A 20,354-nucleotide genomic window follows, 5' to 3' on the forward strand; every position below is an offset into this window, starting at 1 on the left:
TCAAACTGTATTTCTTAGAAGGAGAATGTAATTACTACTAAAAAAATATCTTTTTTTTTTATTTTTTCACTTGGGAAAGCTGCAATTGAACAATGATAGTTATTACAACTGAAAGATTAGAGAAAAGTCCTTTATGCATAAAAATTCTTTACACACAACTTTATCTTATCTAGAGAATGATTAATGGTACAAAACATCACTTGGCTTTTTCTTTGTGTGGTTTCTTCATAGAGGAAAATAACTGTGGTTGAGCCAAGCCTCCCCCTTCCCCACGTAACATCCACACCTAAAGAAAAGAAAATTTGCCTAAAAACTGGTGAAAGTACTTTGAAATACAGTTAATACTGTTATTATTTTTATTAATTTAGTAGATTTCCTTTAAATTTACTATTCTTGTTGCCTGAAAACCACAACCAAAATTTCTTTGGCAGAGCAATTGTTTCTACTGTACCTGTTCTATTAAAATGCAAGACCGAATTTTAAGTGGTTTTAATTCTTGCTGTTTTATTAAGAAACATCTTAAAATTTTCTTAGAAATTCAGACAAACGTATTAGTAAAAATGACAAAAAACAGTAATACTTCAGAGAGTTAAGCTACTATTTTTTTGTTCAGGAGAAATCAAACAAAGATGGAAATCAGATGCTTGTGCTCCTTTCAGTACTTCTGATCTCTTATGAATCTTTGAAAGGTGTCAGGAAAACCTCTGCCTTTCTCAAAAAATAAGGAACACTATAACTCACATAGGCATTCAGTTTGGAAGCTAATAAAATGGATGTTATAGTATATACACGTCCACACAAAAGTAGCCACTTCTACCTCGATTGCAGAACTTAAGTCTCTGTTATCATTTGATGATTTCATATTTTTGTAAAGCAATATTACCATTTGTTGCCCAAAATGACAAAAAACTCGTTGGACTTTACAGATGCAAGTTATTTTCTTCATACAATTGTAATTTTCCACAAGAACAATTTTCTGCCTTACCTGAAGATGGAGGAAGTTGATCATAGTCTTGAGATGTCCTATTTGTTTTGACGTTTTCTCCAGGTGCTCTCCGAGCAGGTGGCAAAGGAACGTGACCAGTTATTGGGTCAAAATGGGGATCTGTGACAAAAGAATAAAAAAATTGCCTTAGAATAATCAGAATTACTGTTTGAGGGAGGGCTGAAGCATAGAATTCCTAGAGAGGAACCATGAGCTCATCCAGTTGTCCCCCAACAGCACATGCACATAAACCTCCAAATTCAGCATTCATAGTGTACATGTAAGCATGACTGGAAGAGACAAACACAGGAGCACAGCTTAAAGCTGGTCTGTCCTGCACTGACTGTGGTGGATTCTGTGACATGGATTCTTATCACATCCATAAGGTACTTTTCAACCACTCAACCCTGATGCTACTGGAATTGTGCCTGGCAAAGCATGGAAGGGGTTGTAGTGCCTGAAGCAGCACAATTAGAAACATCCCAGATACTCAGTTTGCTTAGACCTTGATTACACTTCTATGCTTTGCAGTTCACAAAGACTGCAGGGCTGATTTCCTATATATACAGTCCCAGCTATGGGTAAATATTACAGGGATAGAATTTTAAAAACGAGAAATAAAGAATCCTGGCATATTGTCCCCTCCTTTTCTTTTTTCTTTGGCTACCAAAGACGCTGCTGAGCAAGTGCACTATCATCCTGGATCTGGCTTCTGCTCTGGACTCAGTGCTTGCAGAGTGTTTTGTATGCAAGTGCAACTTTTTGCTGGTGTTGATGATCAGATTATTATTCTAATCTGACAGGCTCTGATGGATAGCTGAGAAATCACCCTCAAGACTTGTATGGAAACCAATCATCAAAAACTCATCATAAATCTTCTACAACAGATTATGTGACAAGATGCAAAGTGAGTAATATGGCTTTAGAAATACCATATGAATAAAAAAAGACCAATTCACACAACCATGCATGCCTAAGTAGATGCAATACACTGCTAAGATTAATGAGAACTGCTGCTGTACGATTGTATTCCTTATGCAAATATGAAGAACAATAGATGGCTGGAGATACATAATCGAGGTATTTATTTTAAAGCTATTAAATGTTTTTTAACCCTATCATTGACATTCTTAGATTATTTGGAAGACACACTTAAACATTTAAAACTCTGCATGTTTCTGGGAACAGAGCACAGGCAGATGGAACTTGTGTGCATCTATGTGTGAGGGCTCCTATTTTTCCTCTCCGTTCCCATCAGAACTGAATGGTGCAGTGTGTATTCCTGCATCAGATGATACAATTGAGGCATCCATTCAGACCAGACTGCTGAAGATGACATTGTTTTTATTTTGAAGTGTAGAAGATAAACTACACTGTATTTATGAACCTTTAAATTCTGTAATGTGATAAGTCTTTTCACCTGGATGCATTCAGCAACTTAGATGAGAAAGTAACACACTGAGTTGAATTTGCACTATAAAATACACAAAGCTTTGGCAAATTACTCAGTGTCAGGCCTTGACTAACAGCAAAACATACATAATAAAAACATTCCATAAAAGGTCACTGCACTTTCAACCTAAAGTAGCTGCCTTTCACCCCACAGCGAGTTCCACTCACACAGGTCAGCCAAACACCAGAGAACCTGTCAGGCCATCAAGCAGCTGCACATGACTGACCGTCATCCACATTCTGGCCTTCCTGTGAAACTATCACCAAAACATTTCATTTTACCCCTCTCCATAGAGCTTCTAAGAAAAACAGAGAGGGGAAAGACAACATCTAACCCCACCACAATGCAGATCATCCCTGAAAACATTCACAGAAAAGGTAAACTTAAGACAACAACATCCTGTGAAAGTTTCCATGGAGAAAAAATAAAAACAAAAAAAATTACTTCACAGATGTGTGCTATAACCCACAAAAAATCCTGCTGTTATTTGTATCATAATCAGCAAATGTATTCAACTTCATTAACCTGAAAATCAAACTCTTTCAACTCAAAGACAAAAATCATAAATTGTAAACATAGTTTTCACACTTTTTATAAGTAAAATACCAGACTGAATGTATCTCAGTGATTTACAGGGAGAGATAGGCGAATATCTGACTTAGCCAAAAGGTCATGAACCTCAGGACCTAGCAACTGTGTTCACAATATAGTTTTGCAGCAAAATTTTACAACAGTTCTAACAAAGCAGAACATTCTTTTCCCTTATTTACAATGTCTTTCAAAGTTTCAACTCGAAAATAACCCCCATGAATTACGTTTTACTATTGAAAACAATGGAGTTGACAAAAACATACAGACTAATATTACAGATTACAATAGAAAAATACAATTTACAAATTTTTTAGCCTGGTATAGAAATATTGACCTCATTTTATTACTTTGTGATAATGAAAACAAAAGTCTTCTATCTTCTGATCAGCTTCACCTCCACCATTTAAAATTATGATTTTTTTAATATTTTGTGTAATAAGTTCTGAGGCCTGGTGACAACTTTATCACTGAACAGATAAGCTTCTGAAGTAAAGGAAAATAAAAAAAAAATATATGCTGCTTCCTCTGTATTCCTACCAGAATGAAGGAACAGTTCGTGTCCTGAAGAGGGTCGGCTCCCTGAGCCAGCAGGTTTTGTCTGCTCAATCATGCTGTGCCGAGCAGGTGGAGGTGGTGGTGGTGGGAGTGAGGGGGGTGAGCTATCAAATGCATCTTCACCTGCAGGTTTAGAAATGAATTATTAGATGAGCAGAACTTCATTAATAACTGCAGAATAAAGAATAAAGCTTAAACTTTGTTTTTCTCTGGCTGCTGAGGCCTTTACTCCTATGGTTCATCTAAGCTGTTCAGTGACTCCAGTAATGAAACTGTAAACCTGACTGTTAATACCCACAGATCTCTTCTAAAACATGCTCTGAATGACCTTTTGCAGCCCTCAGTTTCTTTTCTGGGATGGAAGGAGAGATTGCTTTTAGTGACTCAATTGCCAAGAGTGAACCACAATGAAAGCTTCATTGAGTATCAGAGTAAAAGCTGTATTTCAGTGGCTAAGCAAGTATATTTATATATAAACATCAATGCTGGCTGCACTGAATCTGCTACATTTATACTGTGTATTATTCTTTATCTGCTGTTCAGAAGCTCTGACTCCAGATATAACGTGACTTTTCTAGAGTTTGGCAGAAAGAATGGACCTCTTATACAAAGGTGGTGCAAGCAAGACTGGAGTTACCAAGCACCGTGATTTTTATGTGTTCTTTTGCCTTAATTTCTCCTGCATCTCAGGAACACTTCAGGGTTCAGAGAGAGCATAGTGCAGGAATAAGGCAAATAGCCAAAAGGTTTTATGGAATCAGAAATCTGGATGCCGACACATACACATAGACACAACCATGCAGCTGAGTTTGCCAATGAAGGTGTGGGTGGTCCCCAAGCACAGCACCAATATATATGCAGAGATCATTGATTTTTGTGTAGGAAAACAGAATAGAAATCAGGGTTGAAAAAAGAGCTTTTGGTGACTGTACGCAGCAGTGAGTTTTGAACTGTTCCTTGATGGGGGAAAAAAATTCCAGAAATTAACTTATTAATTTAATTTAGCGGTTTGGTTTTTTACTCAAATACCATCTTTTTGGCATTTTTCTTTGTATTTGATAAAATAAATGGAATTATTTGAGCTACAGCAGGAAAAATGCTCCACACTACAGCATTAAAGTGCAATGCTCAAACTTCTTAGTAAGGGACAATTACAATTTATTTTAGGGAAAATAATTTCTACTTTTCTGTACAGCTGGAATACAGATTTAGTATACCTTTTTGTCTGCCTCAAGTGAGGCCTTACAAACAGACTCCAAATGACAAAAATATTGACTGACAGCTGTAATATTTAGCTCATAGCCTGTTTGGTACTCCTAACACATTCAACATTGTATGTTTTTCAGTAAACACGGCATTTAATTCATCTGGGCAGTGTTAACCATTACATGTAATCAGCAAAAAGTCTGCAACCTAAAGGGGGCACCAGAAGATCATAATCGGAGGGTGTCCTGGTGAGCAAAGAGCTGTGTTTGGGGTTGTCTCTGGCAGGAGGCCGTGCAGGAGGCAAGGGTACCGGAGCAGTAGGTGCATCACAGACATCTCCTGAATGACACAACCACAAGAAGTGAATGTTTTCCTGCTGCACCCCTAGGGCAGCACAGAGTAAATCTCAGCCAACAAGGAGAAAGCACAAACGTACCTGACTCGGGGTGTTTAGATTTCTTTATCTCGGAAGTAGCACCGTGAGTTCCATTTGCACATTGGCCATTCTCACACGCCCTGGAGACAGACATCAAGCAGGAAGCAATCAGCCATTTAGCCAAGCATTAATTCCCTCCATGAGCAGTACCTGGCAGTTCACTATATGGGGAATCAGGGACAATAAGCCACATCAATTTTTAAATTTATATTTTTAGATATTGAGAGCAGATACTGGGTAACCCTCGATAAAACTGCTTTGAAGGATTATACTGCTTTCTTAGTGACATACTGACATGGCTTAAAATAACACAGGCTGCAATACAAGTTAGGGGAAGAACTAACATTAAACACAGTCGTCACTTCAGAGCTCAGGTCATTACTTCATTCACACAGTTACATCACAGGCTCAATCTTAGTCACCTTCTCAGATGCTGAATTTTCCCTAGCAGAATTATGAAAAAAGGGAAATGTGGATTTTGGTAATTATCTACACCGAAGCATACAGAAAAAAAATCATTAAACAAAACGTAAGAACAACAAAAAAAAATCCAAACAGAACACCACAATACATACTAATAACAAATTCCAACTCAACTTTGCCAAATCCCAGTGAAAACCCCAAAACTGAACTAGCCAAAGCAGTTTTGCAGGAACCTATTAATTTCTGTATCAAAAAACTGAGCATTGCTGATATTTCTACCAATTTACTGATTTCTTCTTTTTTCTTAAATGGAAGCATATTCTGCCCTCAAAACTTAACAGTATCAAATTAATTTGAAAAGCATCCAACCAAACAGTAAAGAGTGCCTACAATCTTGTTGAAAATATTGGAGATTATTTTTAGAAGAAGACTTTGTTCATATATTGCATGTAAAAATACTGAACAAGCCCTTTCATAATATTAAATATTGTTTAAAAATGCAAAAGAACCAGGAAATTGCTCCTGTCACTGGAACTGTAGGTCCTGTATATTCAGAATGAACCAGAGACTTTCCTTGGAAAAAGGCTACCATGCTAAGCAATTCCAGCATAAAGATAAAAATCCCATTCCACCATGCACCATTATTATTAAATATTGGGAAATCTGCTAGAGTTACACACAGCTAAAATTTCAGATTTGGGGTTTTTATGAACAGTATTAATAAACCTATCAGCTTTGCCCAAATGGAAAGGAGGAATGAATAAGGGTCTGGAATAATTTAAAATACATAAACAATAAAGAGGAAGTGAATTGCATTTGTGGTCCCAAGAGTTACAACTAAGAGTAATGAAATAAATATAAGAATAATTGCAAGATTTAAAAAGAAACAAACAAACAAGAGCCCCTAATGGTAAGAGATCTTTTGCTATAAATTAATTCCCCCAGAGAAGTGGTAGAGCAAGTGCTGTTTCCTTCTTTGACATTATATTGGTTCAATCTTTCAAATGCAGTGGATGCAAAACTTTCATTGACTCCTCACCACATACACTAAGTAATTAATATTTTCTACTCTAGTTTTAATCAATTCTGCATTTTCAATAATGTAACCAGCCACACAGGCAGCAAGGTAAATTAACATGGCACTGCTTTAGAAGTACTCAGTCTGATAAGCCCAGCTAAGCGATCAGTTTACAAAAAATGCTGAGATACCTGTTTACATTAACAGCAAACCAGAAAAAAAGGCATCGAATGAGTATTAACAGGCAACCCTTCTGTCCTTTCCCCTTTTGGAAAAAAAACTTTATTAGGAAAAGACAGTAAATGCAATAATGTAACATTCTTCTAATAATAATCTAATTAGCAAAGCTGACATTCTTTCCTTTTATTTCTTATTCCTGAACTGATGTTCAGCAGTAACAAACCAGACAATTAAATGATCTGACAGAAAGTATGACTGTGAATAATTTTTTGTATTATTCTTGAAATATTTTTAGCACTGTCATATCTACAAGTAAAAGAGAGAAAAGGCAACAAAAATTTGGGAGTAGGATGGAACAATTACATAATTATAAAATACAAAACATTCTGACAAAAATTTTAAACCCTTCAGCTTACTGAAAACCCCAAGTACTACCCAAGAAGTGAGAGACAAACATTTTGGAAAGAGATAAGACAAAGTGACACTGGAGGAAACTAAAAATTTAGTGTTAAAAAAGAAAGTTGGTAAGTTTTACTGAAGAATAATGAGAAGTTACATTTCATTAAAACAAAATATCCCTCCCATGTTTCTTAATGAAATGCATTAAAAGGACCAGGAACCAGATTATTTCTTGCAAATTTTATCCCAGCTTTCACATCTAAGCAGTGTGACATTAACTATAAGAAGACATTTTAAGCATGTCTCAAGTCTTAAGACTATTTTTTTTAATGCCTAGGAGAATGGTTAAATTTTTTATCAGAATGTATAATAAGAGGAGTTGGTGGTTTTAATCATGAAGCAACCTGAGTAGCAAACTGAGGCATTTTATCTGTAGCAAGTCCTGAATTCATGCAAAAAACCCCACCACGTGCACAGAAAAAACTGGAGAAAACGTGGAAATCATCCTTCTATCTATAGCCTCTACTAATAATTCTAAGGGTCTGATAAAATACTGTACCAGCCAATTGAAGGCACTCTATTAAAAATAAAAATCATAATTCCCATACAAAAGCACAACACGATCCCATAAAATTGGCATAGGTATAAAGGATTAGGACCTTGGATTTTTTTTCTTCTTGCTTCCCATTTTTTTTGCTCTGCCAACACAGTTTTATTTATTATTGATTTTTTTTTAAAGTCTCATATGGCAGATAAAAATTTAAGTACTTAAGTTCATTAAGCTTTGACAACTGCACAATATTCATATCTATGCAGTGAAGCTTGGATCAGGATTTGTAAGAGAATTTTTAACCCGCATGCAAAGAATGATCATATTATGAGCTTTTTTCTATCTGTTTTAAATTCTGACTTAAAAGGTCTAAAAATTATTATTGGTTAATTCTGGGGTGAGGGGTATTGAGCTTTATTCATGCTGGGTCCTCAGCATTATATTCAGAGAGAGAGAAGAAAAAACGGCAATATGTCACAGAATTTTTTTAATCACAGGAAAGTCTAAATTTTTTAGATCAATACTTGATTTTAGTATCATACTTATGACCTACAAGATCAGTAAAACATTTGCCCCTTTTCTCCCTATAACTCCAGACTTTTTGTCTTAATTCCAGCCATTCATATCTTTTTAAGGGGCAAAATTCAGCAGGAATGTCACAGCCTTCAGTTGCCACATCCCTTACTCCAGTTCTCCTTGTTTATCATAACTCATTAGTAATTCTGAACAGTGAAAGTTTGGAGGTATTGTTTTGGAATATATTTAAAGCTAAGATGCTGAATCCAGTAAATTTTGAAAAAAGCAAAGGTTTTGTAAAAAAATTTTTTTTTCAAGGCTGCTAAATTACCTTACCGAGCAAGAGGTTTTATATTATGACTATGAGGTGCTTGTGAGCTCAGTACTACAGGATGTGAAGAAGGAATTTTGTATTCATCATCATCATCTGGGTGTTCCCTTGATTTATCAGACAGAGAATTTGCTGAAGGACCAGGGCACCTAAGAAGATGAGAAAAATATTGGTTTATCTTTAGCTGTTAGGTACTTGACCTCACATAATACTGAAAACACTCTTCTTTAGTCCAAACATCCTTAATAAGTCTGCTACATATAAGGAGACAAGAGCACCATGGCAAACAAACTTGTGAAGGTTACTGACTTTTTGTCACAGAGAATGCATAGAGCAAAGGGCAGCTGCCCTTCTGAGAGTTAAACAGTTACTTTAAGCAAGCACAACATAGCAGAGAATTGCAAAGAATTAAGAGTACTAAATAGGCACTAGCAAGACTCAGCCTGTTTGCACTTATCCAAAGCACTAAATAGAAGTTAATTCAGGACAAAAGGTGTTTAGCAGGGCTTAGTGAAGCAGAGGACATTCACCCTTTCACCGGCCTGTCAAGCTGTGAGTAAGGACACACTGTGTCCTCTCACATGTCAGGAATGTGAACATCAGCCCTGCTCCTTCTGTCACCGAGCAGCACCATGCCAAAGGCTGATCTCCAGGGAGACAGGAATTCCAAGCCACAGTCTGCCCTAATGGAACTATGATTGCACCTTCAAAATGTTGTTAGCAAGATGGGACAGACAGTAAGAGGAGATACACCTTTTGGTGCTACTTCTCCCTCAGCTACCTCAAGGCAACTAAATATTCCTAATATATATAGAGACTACAGAATGCACTTGGAATTGGATACTTCATTACATACTCAAAAATGGATGCTCCCTCATGCAAAATACCACTGTGGTTTGCACTACTTCTGAGTACTGTAAACTTTGCTACTGATGTAGCAAAATGGGAGCTACTCACCAGAATGAAACAAACACTAACTTGAAAATTTTGACATTTTGGGGAAGAATCACTCTGTATCTTTAACATAAGTTTTAAGTATCTTTTCAAGAATAGAACAGCAATTTGATCCAAACTGCTAAAAAAGTCTGACATAATTACAGAAGTTCAATTAAAAATAACTGTTTTCACATGTCCAGTCAAAAACATAGGGGCTGAGTGGAAAATAAAAATCAGATGTTCAGTTAACAAGAATCCAATATTTCATTATTGAAGTACGGTTTATAATAACTAGCTTAGTAAAACAAAAATAAATCAGCACTGCTTCCAGGAAAAAAAAAACCCAAACAAACAAAAACCTCCAGTGCTTTTCCATTAATGTAACTTTTTAAGGAAAAAAAAAAGTAATATTTGTAACATTATAGTCAGTAAAAGCTGATCAAACAATTTAAGTAGGGACATTTTAGAATCGTGAAGTTTCAAGTAAGAGTCATTTTGCCTCCTTGTTATTTAGAATAAGACATTTCATACATGGCCAATGTATCCTTCAGTCAAATGTTTGGAATTACAGACTGATTAAAACAACCAGAAAGAACAGAATGCCTTGGAGCTATGTGAAACAAACCAGCTCTCAATCCACCACACCACACAGATTGGAGAGATGAAAAAAAATGAGCAACTGGCTCAGATTAATTGGAGCAGCACAGTTGTGAAAAGCAGAGTATTTTGAATCAAGTGCAGTTCAACACTTATGAGTGCTGAGCACAGTCAATTCAACAGGAGGAAAAATAGACTGTAAAAATATTCTCTCTGACATTTCCAAATAAATCATGGTAGATATTATTTGAGTTACTTTTTTTGAAAGCAATTATTGTGGTTGGTGGAAATAGCTGTTTTTAAAGACGGTTTTCCTTTCCTCCCCAGTTTTTCCGCCTACATATCATCATACAATATTATAGATTACTGGCGGATTTCCAAGTGGTGACAAAACTTAATTTTAAATAAATTAAAAGAGGACATATTAGTGTTCAAGAACATATAATGATCAATTTTATTTTTAACAGTCATTCCATGTGGTATTTTAGTAACTGGATAATTTGAATTTCTTACTCCTAATGTTTTGTATTGATAATTTTACATTCTAAAAATTAAAATCTAAATTGCCTGTGCAATTTTAAAAAGGTGTGAGTACAAAGCCAAAATAGAAATGAAAGTTAATTTCTTCCTCAAAAATCAATGGAGTTTGATTTCCACAAATGAATGTTTTTCCTTCTTCCTGGAATTCATCAGTTTTCTATTCAGAAGTATTCAGTTAATGAAAGAATTTATTTTGACCAAGCTGAAGTCACACATTCTAGCTTTGGATTGGCCTGACATGGATTTTGTGCCTGTACATATTGTTACAATATTGTGTAGACTTCCCAATGCTCTGTGTATATCCTGTACTTTGGTTTAGGCTACATCTGCAAATATCTGAGTAAAAAAATGGGATTCTCATGAAGGAAGATGTTTTTCCATGTTTTAAAATACAAAAATAAGAATATTCCGCTCTTCAGACTTGCACTGTGTTACAAAATAAGTAGACTAGAAGGGCACTGATTACATGAGGTTTCCACTGGTACTCCTGTGAGACCCTACCGCCATTAGGTTACATCCTGACATTTAATTACAGCTATGTCTGGATAATATTCTAACTTTTTATTCTTCTGAACTGAAAGTAGGCATGGAGAACTTCATCTCAGCAATTGCTCCACCTGAGAACAGGCTTCTAAATAAAAAACTCAATGCTCTACTGCACCTTTATCGCCATGCTCAGGAAGAAAAAACCCAGCATATTAATAAAATGCTGAAATATATTTGTCTTCTATATTAAAGCTACCTGAACACAAAAATGGAATGAGAAAGTTCTCAGGACTAATATGAACTGACTGTCCAATTATATTATTTAACAGCAAGAAATCACAAGCAGAATATTGGAAAGAAGTTGTAGGATAGCATTGTGTTATGCCCCAATTTCCTTACGAAAAAAGGACAAACCACATTATTGGACTTCCAAACTTTCAACTTTAAATATATCTTGTTCTGTACAAAATCCTGTGTCATTCAGAGTCTGAAGATACTTGCTATGATAGCAACATCTTTATTTAAAAAATAAACAGTCATTTTACCGGAAGACTAACAGTAGTCTGCACCTGAAATGACAAATCTTTCCATATTCTGAAACTCAGGAAGGTTGATCATATTAAAAAATGACATTAAATGGTTTGGGTTGCTTTTTTTCAGCCACAACATAGAGATGATAGTGTGAACCCTGGATAAAGCTCCACATACTAAAAGCCCAGAAAGCCTGACTAGATTAGAGGCAGAACAGTGATGGAACACATTTTTTAGCCCTAGCACTTTCCCTAGAATCTGTCATCTCCTGTGATAAATAGCTCTGACCACACTTCTGTAGTAATAGAAGACACACCAGACAGTATCTTCTCTCACTGCCAAATGCCTGCGAGCAAGATCTGCCACAATTTATCCTCTCTCCCTATACAAACATGCTGTGTTCAATGAACACTAGGATTGCTCCCACTTAATAAATACCATTTACATTTCCTTTGTAAAGGCACGCTAAAATTAATGGAAAACATATCAAGTTATATTAGCTAATTTTTTTCTTTTTCCCATTTTTTCTTTTAGCACCAGAGAGTTGGTGCTATTATCTAACATTAACTAGCATTTTTTTTCTATAGATAAAGTTAACTTACTTTATACTAGGTATGATGGAGCCAGCTGGAAGAGGGGGTGAAAGCCGTGGAGGGACATCATAGTCTTCATTTATCAGATGACCATTTGAAAAAACCTAAAAAAATCACACAAGTATTACAATGGGTATCTCCTTCTATCACCGTGGATATTCATCAGCCAGGTATTACACAACAGACCTTGAGAAGCCTGTGGGTAAAGGCTTTCCCAGGAGTTCACACCACAGAGCTGTCTCTGAAGTGACTGTTTCACCTCACCCCATTTTGGAGCTGTAGAAGATGGTAGTTTAAAACTTCATCAAAAGAAGAAGTTTCACATGACAGTTACTAGACAGACACTCAGTTACAGCTGAACTGCTTGGGGGAAAATTAAGATTTCAAGATTTCAAAGTGAGAGAGATGAAGTGTAATGGCAAAGCAAGGGGTACATCATGCTAAACATATTCATTATTAAAACTGTGATACAGTGCCTGCCAGAATCCATCCTCTACCCACAGGATTGTCTTCTGTATTCTTGGCTTCTACCAATAGCACAAAGTTTATATTACAATTGATATATGAATCAGAGAAGAAAATTCATTTTGTGTTTCCTTCACGAATGTAAATACACCCTGGAATGATAATTCAGGGTAGCTTCCTACCCTTCCTACCCTTCAAATGGTGTACATCTACAACCTGAAGATGACAGTTCAAGCAGTTCTTGGTTAAAGATCTATATATGTAAACTTCTCCAGACTACACTTCCACACTAACTGGGTGTTCTAATTTGAGAAGTATTCATTCCATCAGCTTCAGTACTGTGCTAGACCACAAGAATGCTACCTGAAGGTATGTACAAGTTTAAGATATAAACCCAGAATCCTTTTAAAATCAGAAGAAAACCTGCAGCATTTTAAACAACAGCCTAGTTATAAGTAAAATTTTGGTGCTTTGCCTCAATGCTGAGAAAAGGATTATATAATTCAATTATATATAATATCATAGATGACTTAAGTACCTCTCATCATATATGTCGACATCCCTATGGATAGTAATTGAATTTCAGTAATGTACTTTCAAAATAACCAAAAACCCCATACATACATATAAATATATATGGGAAGATACTTGCTATATATACACACACAAGAAAAATAAAATAACTGGACATAGAAAGGTCAAATAGCTTGTGGTCTTGGAAAAAGCACGCAGATAAAAAAATAATTTCTAACCGCCATGACTTAACTATAAACTCATCCAACTAAGCAAGAGCTATGTAGTCTTCAAGCAAACAAAGAGAGCAGCTTTGAGTTAATAATCTCTACAAATAAATTACTGAGCTGCTTTGATAAAATTGATTAGAGCAGAACTAGGAATTTTTTTTTAGGATATCACCTTTTGATCTCTTTTCAAAGCTAAGCCTGACCAGCTTAAATGGCTTTGCAAGTGCCTGAAGCTGCTAAATGCCAGAATTCACCTCACCTAAAACAGAGCTAACTGGAACATCTACTATTCCATCAGAAAATGCACACAGTTTTGGCATAAGACAGTTTCAAAGTGGACTTGAGATGCTATATTATTACTGCATACAGGGATACATTGTTATCGTGAATAATTTGCTAGAAGAATATCGCAAATCTAGAATATTCTCTCAAATATATTTTTCAATGGTTTTATGTGAGTATTGTAATTCAGACCCTCATGTACTGCTGCTTTACAAATTATGGTATTTAACAAATAATTTCTTTCTGATCAGCTTATTATTAAGAATCAACAGAAAAGATTCAGGAACCACAACTCAGCACTGGCCAATATAAACAGTGTGTTAGCCAATGCAAGACAATGCTGCAGCAGAGCATGAATTTCAGATTCAACACAGTCAGTGCTACAGCACTTCTAAAAATGACAAACTGGAGCTGTATCTCGCTCGTTACAAGGTCTTTTAAAACTACCCAATTAAAAACTAACATCTATATTATTTATACTTTTGCCCTAATGACCAAACACATGTGACCTGTAGTGTGGTACTTTCTATACAACCAGAAACTACTACCTAAAACCAAGAAGAAGGAACAAGAAGGAAGAAGAGCCAATGCCCAAAACCTCCATCTTGTCCCATACTTATAACTATATTCTAAAACACCAAATTCTAAACCCTTCACCACGTGGTATTACACACCAGTGATTCCAATTCCATCACCCAAATTTGGAAGCCTACTCCAAGGCCTCAAGACAAAAGCAGTGCTCTTCTGGGCGTCAGTGCCAGAAACCACAGAAAGTTCAAAACACTCAGAGTTTATTAGAAATACCTTGGCACCTTCTGCAGGCAGCTCGTGGCGTCTGTGCTTCCTGACAAATCCCTGCTCCGAGCTGAGGCGGCCGTGTCTCCCGCTGACGTTCGACACGGCGGTCACTCCTGCTTTGGGGGACGCGTCGCCCGCGCCCCGGCAGCCGGCCAGCGGGGCTGTGGGGAAGGCGTCCCTGGGACACCATCCCTCCAGGGCCGCGGGCGGCTCCCTGGGGGCCATGCCGTCGGCGTGGTGCAGGTGCCGGCCCGCCCGGCTCTCCGGCAGCAGCGGGGGAGGCCGCTCCGGAGGCGGCGGCGGAGGGTCGCGCAGGGGAGGCGGCGGCGCTGGCAAAGGCTTGTCCTGTTTCCTCACCATGCACGGAGAAGACTAGACAACACAGGAAGGTACAGAAAAGAAAAGTTACACAGAGGCGTGAATGTTGTGACCAAGCGTGGCTTCGTCATTTCTGACCGAGGTATTTTCTTGGCACCACCGCGGTGCTTGCCAGGAGGTTAAATGCAGCCCTTGCCGGCATTCTGCAGAGAACCTGGCCCTTCTGCAGAAAGCACGCCCCCGTTTCTGATGTTGCATGAGTAATCCAAGCAAGGAGTGGAAAGCAGAAAAGACATCTAACTCAGGAAGGTTTATCTGACCCATAGTTTTTTCCAGTATCCTTTGCTTTGATCATTTGAATCACTTATTTATTCATCTCCTCAAATGAGTTATGTGGAGTGTTTGGAAAAAACAGGCTTCCTGATGTGGAAAAGAAACTTAAACCCCCAAACAAAATAAAATCCCAGAGGAGTAACTCGCTGACAGCAAAACATTGATTAGAGAGCAAGGGGAAGAAGAAACAATTATTTCATTTTTAATTATATACCTAAGGATGACTCCAATCTTTACATGACATGCGCTGTGCTAGAGTGCCCAATCTATTTGAATTGCAGCTCAGTTTTGCAGGTAGCAACCTAATTAGTTTGTAGTTTTACTTGCAATTAGCTTATCCGCAAGCAACATTTGTCATAGTACTTGTTTCTAAGAACTGAATTATATCACAAATGGTTAAATGTGGTCTAAAATTATGTATGCTAATACTAAAAAGCTGAAACACAGGTAATCAGGAAAAAAACCCTCACAGTTGCAAAAATCTGAGCAAACCAAAACATTTTCATTATGACTGAATTACTAATGGCAATTTACAAAGTAGGAGTTGGGTCAGGTCTTTACAAATGTTTTATCTCCAGCTACCATAACAAATACAGGGAAGATTATTTCCCTGGGAATGTATCATTTTCTTGGACTTCAATAAGTCTGCATATTATTACCACTTAAAGAAATGGAGGTCACTGAACTTTAAAAGTAAGAACAGCATTTGCTCTCAATTCACCGGCTAGCCCAGCACTACTCTTCAAGCAGTACCTCAAACATGTGACTTGAATTGAAAATAAAGTCATTCTACCTACAAGCCCGTGCATATTAGAAGGAAGTAAACTAAATAAAGAAGTGTTTAACTCTCTTGCTAGTCAAATAAAATAGTTATATTCACTGCCAACACAGGAAAATAATACCCTGATCCAGATTTTTTGTTATACCTTATAGTTATAAATTATAGTTTTTAACTTGAGCAAAATAGAAAAGATGTGGGTTTTTTTACCTGAAGGAATAGTTTTGGCAGGACTAAATATTTTTTTCTCTTAAATATAAAATTTTTTAATGCTGAGATTATTGTTTGTTGTCCCCAACCTGTTTCACTTGCACAACTACAATTTTTGTTTTCCGGAACAAGTTTCATGTAAAAAAAACATTTTCAAAAAAATTAAAGCAGCATTAATGCTATTCCTGGTTTACTTTTATTTTTAAAGCCATGAACTCTGCAAAAAATCCTATTGTAAAACTATTTCTTAATGGATGTGGCATATGCTTTGTGCATATGCTCAATGTGTTATAAATTCCTTTGCATAATATAGGAAGTTAAGAAAGAAGATTAAAGAAACTATTCAAGCTATTCTATTTTTTCTTCTAAATTATAAGCCACCAAAATCTTAGAAAATATATTCATTTTCAACCTCACAGTAAAAACCTGACAAAAGAAACAAGGTACTTCAAACTGGATTATTATGAGCACACAGGTTCCAAGTCATGTCCTGAACTTGAATTTGAATTATTTATATAGAAATGATTTTAATCTATCTCCCTCTCTTTATACAGCAATTACAATAAGACAAGCAACTTGTTATAGAGAGCAACAAACAGTATTTGTTCTCTTTCATGTTTATCCACTCAAAAAAAATCATTGAATCTTTAGTATCACTAGTTTTACAAAACACAGCATACAATCTGATTGGCTAGAGAATCATTATTATTTGCCTTGAAATTTGAGTCTAGTGCCATTTACGGTTTTGAAAGCAGTGTATCTGCACATATTTTTCTTGTAAGGACACCGTGGAAATTGAACATAAATCATCATAAAAGGAAAACATATAATCTTAATTAGATAATGACCTTTAAATCTATTTTCAGGAAACTTTAGCTTCTATTTATTTTCATTAATCAGAGTTTGTTACAGAACTGATCCATTACTGCAACATCTTTAAAATTCTGACCACATTATGTCCAATATAATCATCAGACAAACTGAAGCCATATTTGACCAACACACGTACCCAGAAGCATTTAACTACATAAGGTATTATGGAAAGAGAAGAGACTTCATCAATATGGATCTAATCTAAAGTTTCTTTAAACTAGAAGGAATTCAAGTTCTTTTGAGCAAAATTCTGAAAAAGCAAAATCCATGGAAAGGTTTGAAACAGTCCACTATACAAAACAAACAAGAAGCTCACCTTGGAAAAAGCAAATGCAATTTCTCATAATTCTTACATCCAGAAATCACGGTTCAGTAACACTTACCTTTGGTGACCCAGTTGGGCTGGCACATGGTGACCGTGCCACTCCCTTCTGAATCAGATCCAGACGGGGAGGGACAGGTGGAAGACTAATATGTGGGATTTGCAGGGGGTCTGGAAGTGGTTTTCTTCTTTGTGCAAGAGGGGAAGATCCTGGGGAAGTCACTGGTGAATTCTGCCTCTCATTGCACTTTAGGACAGAAAAAAATAAAACTACCTTTTACTTGATGATCAAGTATACAACTTCCATTCCACAACTAAAATGCTTGATACTTATCAGATACTAAGAGCCAATTATAATAGTTACTTTTCATAATGGACATCTGGACAATAAAGCTTATCTTATAGTTACTGAAAAAGAAGTCTGCAAGTCATTCTACCTCAGAATTAAGATCCATGTTAACTTTTAACAAAAATAAAAGAACATATATTCCAGCAATTTGTATAAAAACCTAATGATCACTGTCAGACTCAAGGGAAAAATAAAATCATAAATTCTAATGTAGCACTGCTTCTCTTGATAACCTTTTTATTAATAGAGAATATCAATCTAAAGTTCTACAAATTACTTTTAAAAGCTGGACATCCATGATATTGCCTCTTATTGTCTACTGCTCATTTTCAAATCATACTTCCATACAAAACAGAATGTATGTCAATCACCAGCAAGACATTAGTAAAGGAAGCTAAATCAGCAAAAAAATGAAGCTATGACAAAAATAATTTTAGAACAATTTTACCATTTAAGCAAATACTGAACTAATAACACAAACGCTTAACATCCCCCTCCAGTGACAAATCATGATTTCTTTTTTCCTTGACCTGTCCTTTCAAATTCACCAGAACCAAAGATTTCAACTCTCAATATAAGGCTCCATCCAATTTTGCAACTAGTCCCAACCCCTGATCTGGCTCAGTTTTAACAAACACAGCTCAGGTGCTTGCATAGATCAGTTCAAGTTATTTCTATGAACTCACTGTATCAGTTTCAGTGCACTGTAATAAAGCTGAATGTCTGTGCTGTTCTGTGCTTTCCCTGAGAGCAGACACAAGTAGCTGGAAGACATTCCCACCAAGGATCAGCCCTGGGCCACTTGTGCACTGAAGCATCACTGCTCTTATACCACAGCTTGCCTAGAGGCAAAAATACACCCATCTTTAGGCTAAACCCTTTGGATAAAAATTTCCCTCTCTCTTAATAAGCTTTTTCTCATGAATGCCGAACATCCCATAGTGATAACTAAAGAAAGTTTTTTAGCAAGGTAAGCAAGCAAGCAACACTACCTTTCTTTACACACAATGATTATGTTAAAGAAACTGGAAACTTCATAAATTCAAAAGCAGATTGAGGAAAAGGATCTAGAGCACTGACTCCTTATCAATGCTCTGTACTGGAGCTTAGTTTAACATCCCGTTCTATACAACAGGGATTGCTACCACTTTTCCTTCAAAAATAGGAGCCACCACAGTATAACTGTCAACAGTGCATGAAAGTGCAAACCGGTGAGAAGATGTTGAAAGCTGGAAAGGTAATGTGCAACTCCATAATCATTTTTTTGTTGCTATTTAGAGTCTTCCCCACTTTGTGCACAAGTGGAAGCTCAATGTCACAACTAAACATTCAAGTCCAAGAGACAGAGCAGTTTAAGATTTGTGGTCTTCATCGCTACCAGAAGTTTCTCAGTTTCTCCCTTTATTTAAGAGGTGGTCTCAATACTTGTATTAAATGCCTTGAATAAAGCCTTTCCATTTTCTTTGCTTCCTTTAATTGGTGAATGACCCTGTCCTTGACTGGAAGACCATAAAGATAAGCACATGAATTACCGAAGCATTTATCCTCTCAACATCAAGGAAAGTTGAATTACTAAGAAAGATATGTGCAAGCATGCCTGGGTAACTGTAATTATACAATTACTATAAACCAAATGTCAATTAATTTTCCTTATGAGAAGGCATCTATCAGTTAAACTGCATAATAAACATTGTATCATTTAATAGCATTAGTTTTCAAAGTTTAGTTACAACTCCATGAAGCATCCTGAATGCCCAAGAACCATGCAATATAATATACTCAAAGGATTGACTTCAGCAGACACAAAATTAATTTATTTCCAGAATTATCTGAAATAGAACCAAATAAGCAGGTCACACCCCAAAAAAGATTCAATTATTTAAAATAAAGGAAAATCATGTAGTCAAGTCACAGCATTTTATGATGTTGCACAACATAATGCATTTCAGTCAGCAGGGAATTGTTCCAGAAGAGCAATTATATATGTGATAGGAGTAGGAAAGAGTAAGAAAGATAGGAAATACTGAAAACCAATTATTGGACAGGAAACATTTGTTTGGAATTTAGGATGTTCTAATTGTCGCATCATCAAACTAATTAACACAATTTCCTGAAAGAGCAACCTGAGACTCTCAAATGGGAGACTGCATGGAGCTGTACAAATCCCAGCTAAGTGACCAGCACTGTAGTGATATCATTTAAAGAATATCCATCCCTGTTTCCATCTGGCAAACTTCTCTTACACAGTTCTGCTCTACAGAATCATTAGGCAAAACGATGCCCTCTTCCCTCAGTGTGCTCACTGGTGCCATCCATGTCAGACTTCTTTTCTCCTGCTACAACAGTCTAGCTTTTGCAGAGACAAAAATAGTAGAATATTCACATTTAAAACCCATTCCTTTAAAAGTTCAAGATTCTTTAACCCTGACATGCTTTTAAACACAATGAAGCAAGCAATTTAATTTATGTGATAAACTTCTAGTTCTATATATGCCTGGTATTTGGCTACCTCTATCACATTCCATGGACAGTAAACCACAACTAACAAAACAAAATG

General features: G+C 36.4%; 1 protein-coding gene across 2 annotated transcripts in view; it reads right to left on the bottom strand.

The window, feature by feature from the left end:
- CBLB (Cbl proto-oncogene B) overlaps positions 1–20,354 on the bottom strand; it is a 127,826-nt gene that overhangs the window by 8,691 nt on the left and 98,781 nt on the right. The window contains exons 11-18 of one of the 2 annotated variants that reach the window (XM_014889718.2): positions 17,510–17,695; positions 14,621–14,986; positions 12,336–12,430; positions 8,649–8,792; positions 5,227–5,306; positions 4,998–5,129; positions 3,567–3,707; positions 986–1,105 (exon numbers count right to left, since the gene is read on the bottom strand). In XM_014889718.2, coding sequence (XP_014745204.2) covers positions 986–1,105; positions 3,567–3,707; positions 4,998–5,129; positions 5,227–5,306; positions 8,649–8,792; positions 12,336–12,430; positions 14,621–14,986; positions 17,510–17,695 — 1,264 coding nt within the window. The remainder of the gene's footprint in view (positions 1–985; positions 1,106–3,566; positions 3,708–4,997; positions 5,130–5,226; positions 5,307–8,648; positions 8,793–12,335; positions 12,431–14,620; positions 14,987–17,509; positions 17,696–20,354) is intronic. The other variant, XM_014889719.2, reaches the window with a different exon arrangement.

This window comes from Sturnus vulgaris, chromosome 2 (genome assembly GCF_052056855.1).
Source record: "Sturnus vulgaris isolate bStuVul1 chromosome 2, bStuVul1.hap1, whole genome shotgun sequence".
NCBI classification, from domain to species: domain Eukaryota; kingdom Metazoa; phylum Chordata; class Aves; order Passeriformes; family Sturnidae; genus Sturnus; species Sturnus vulgaris.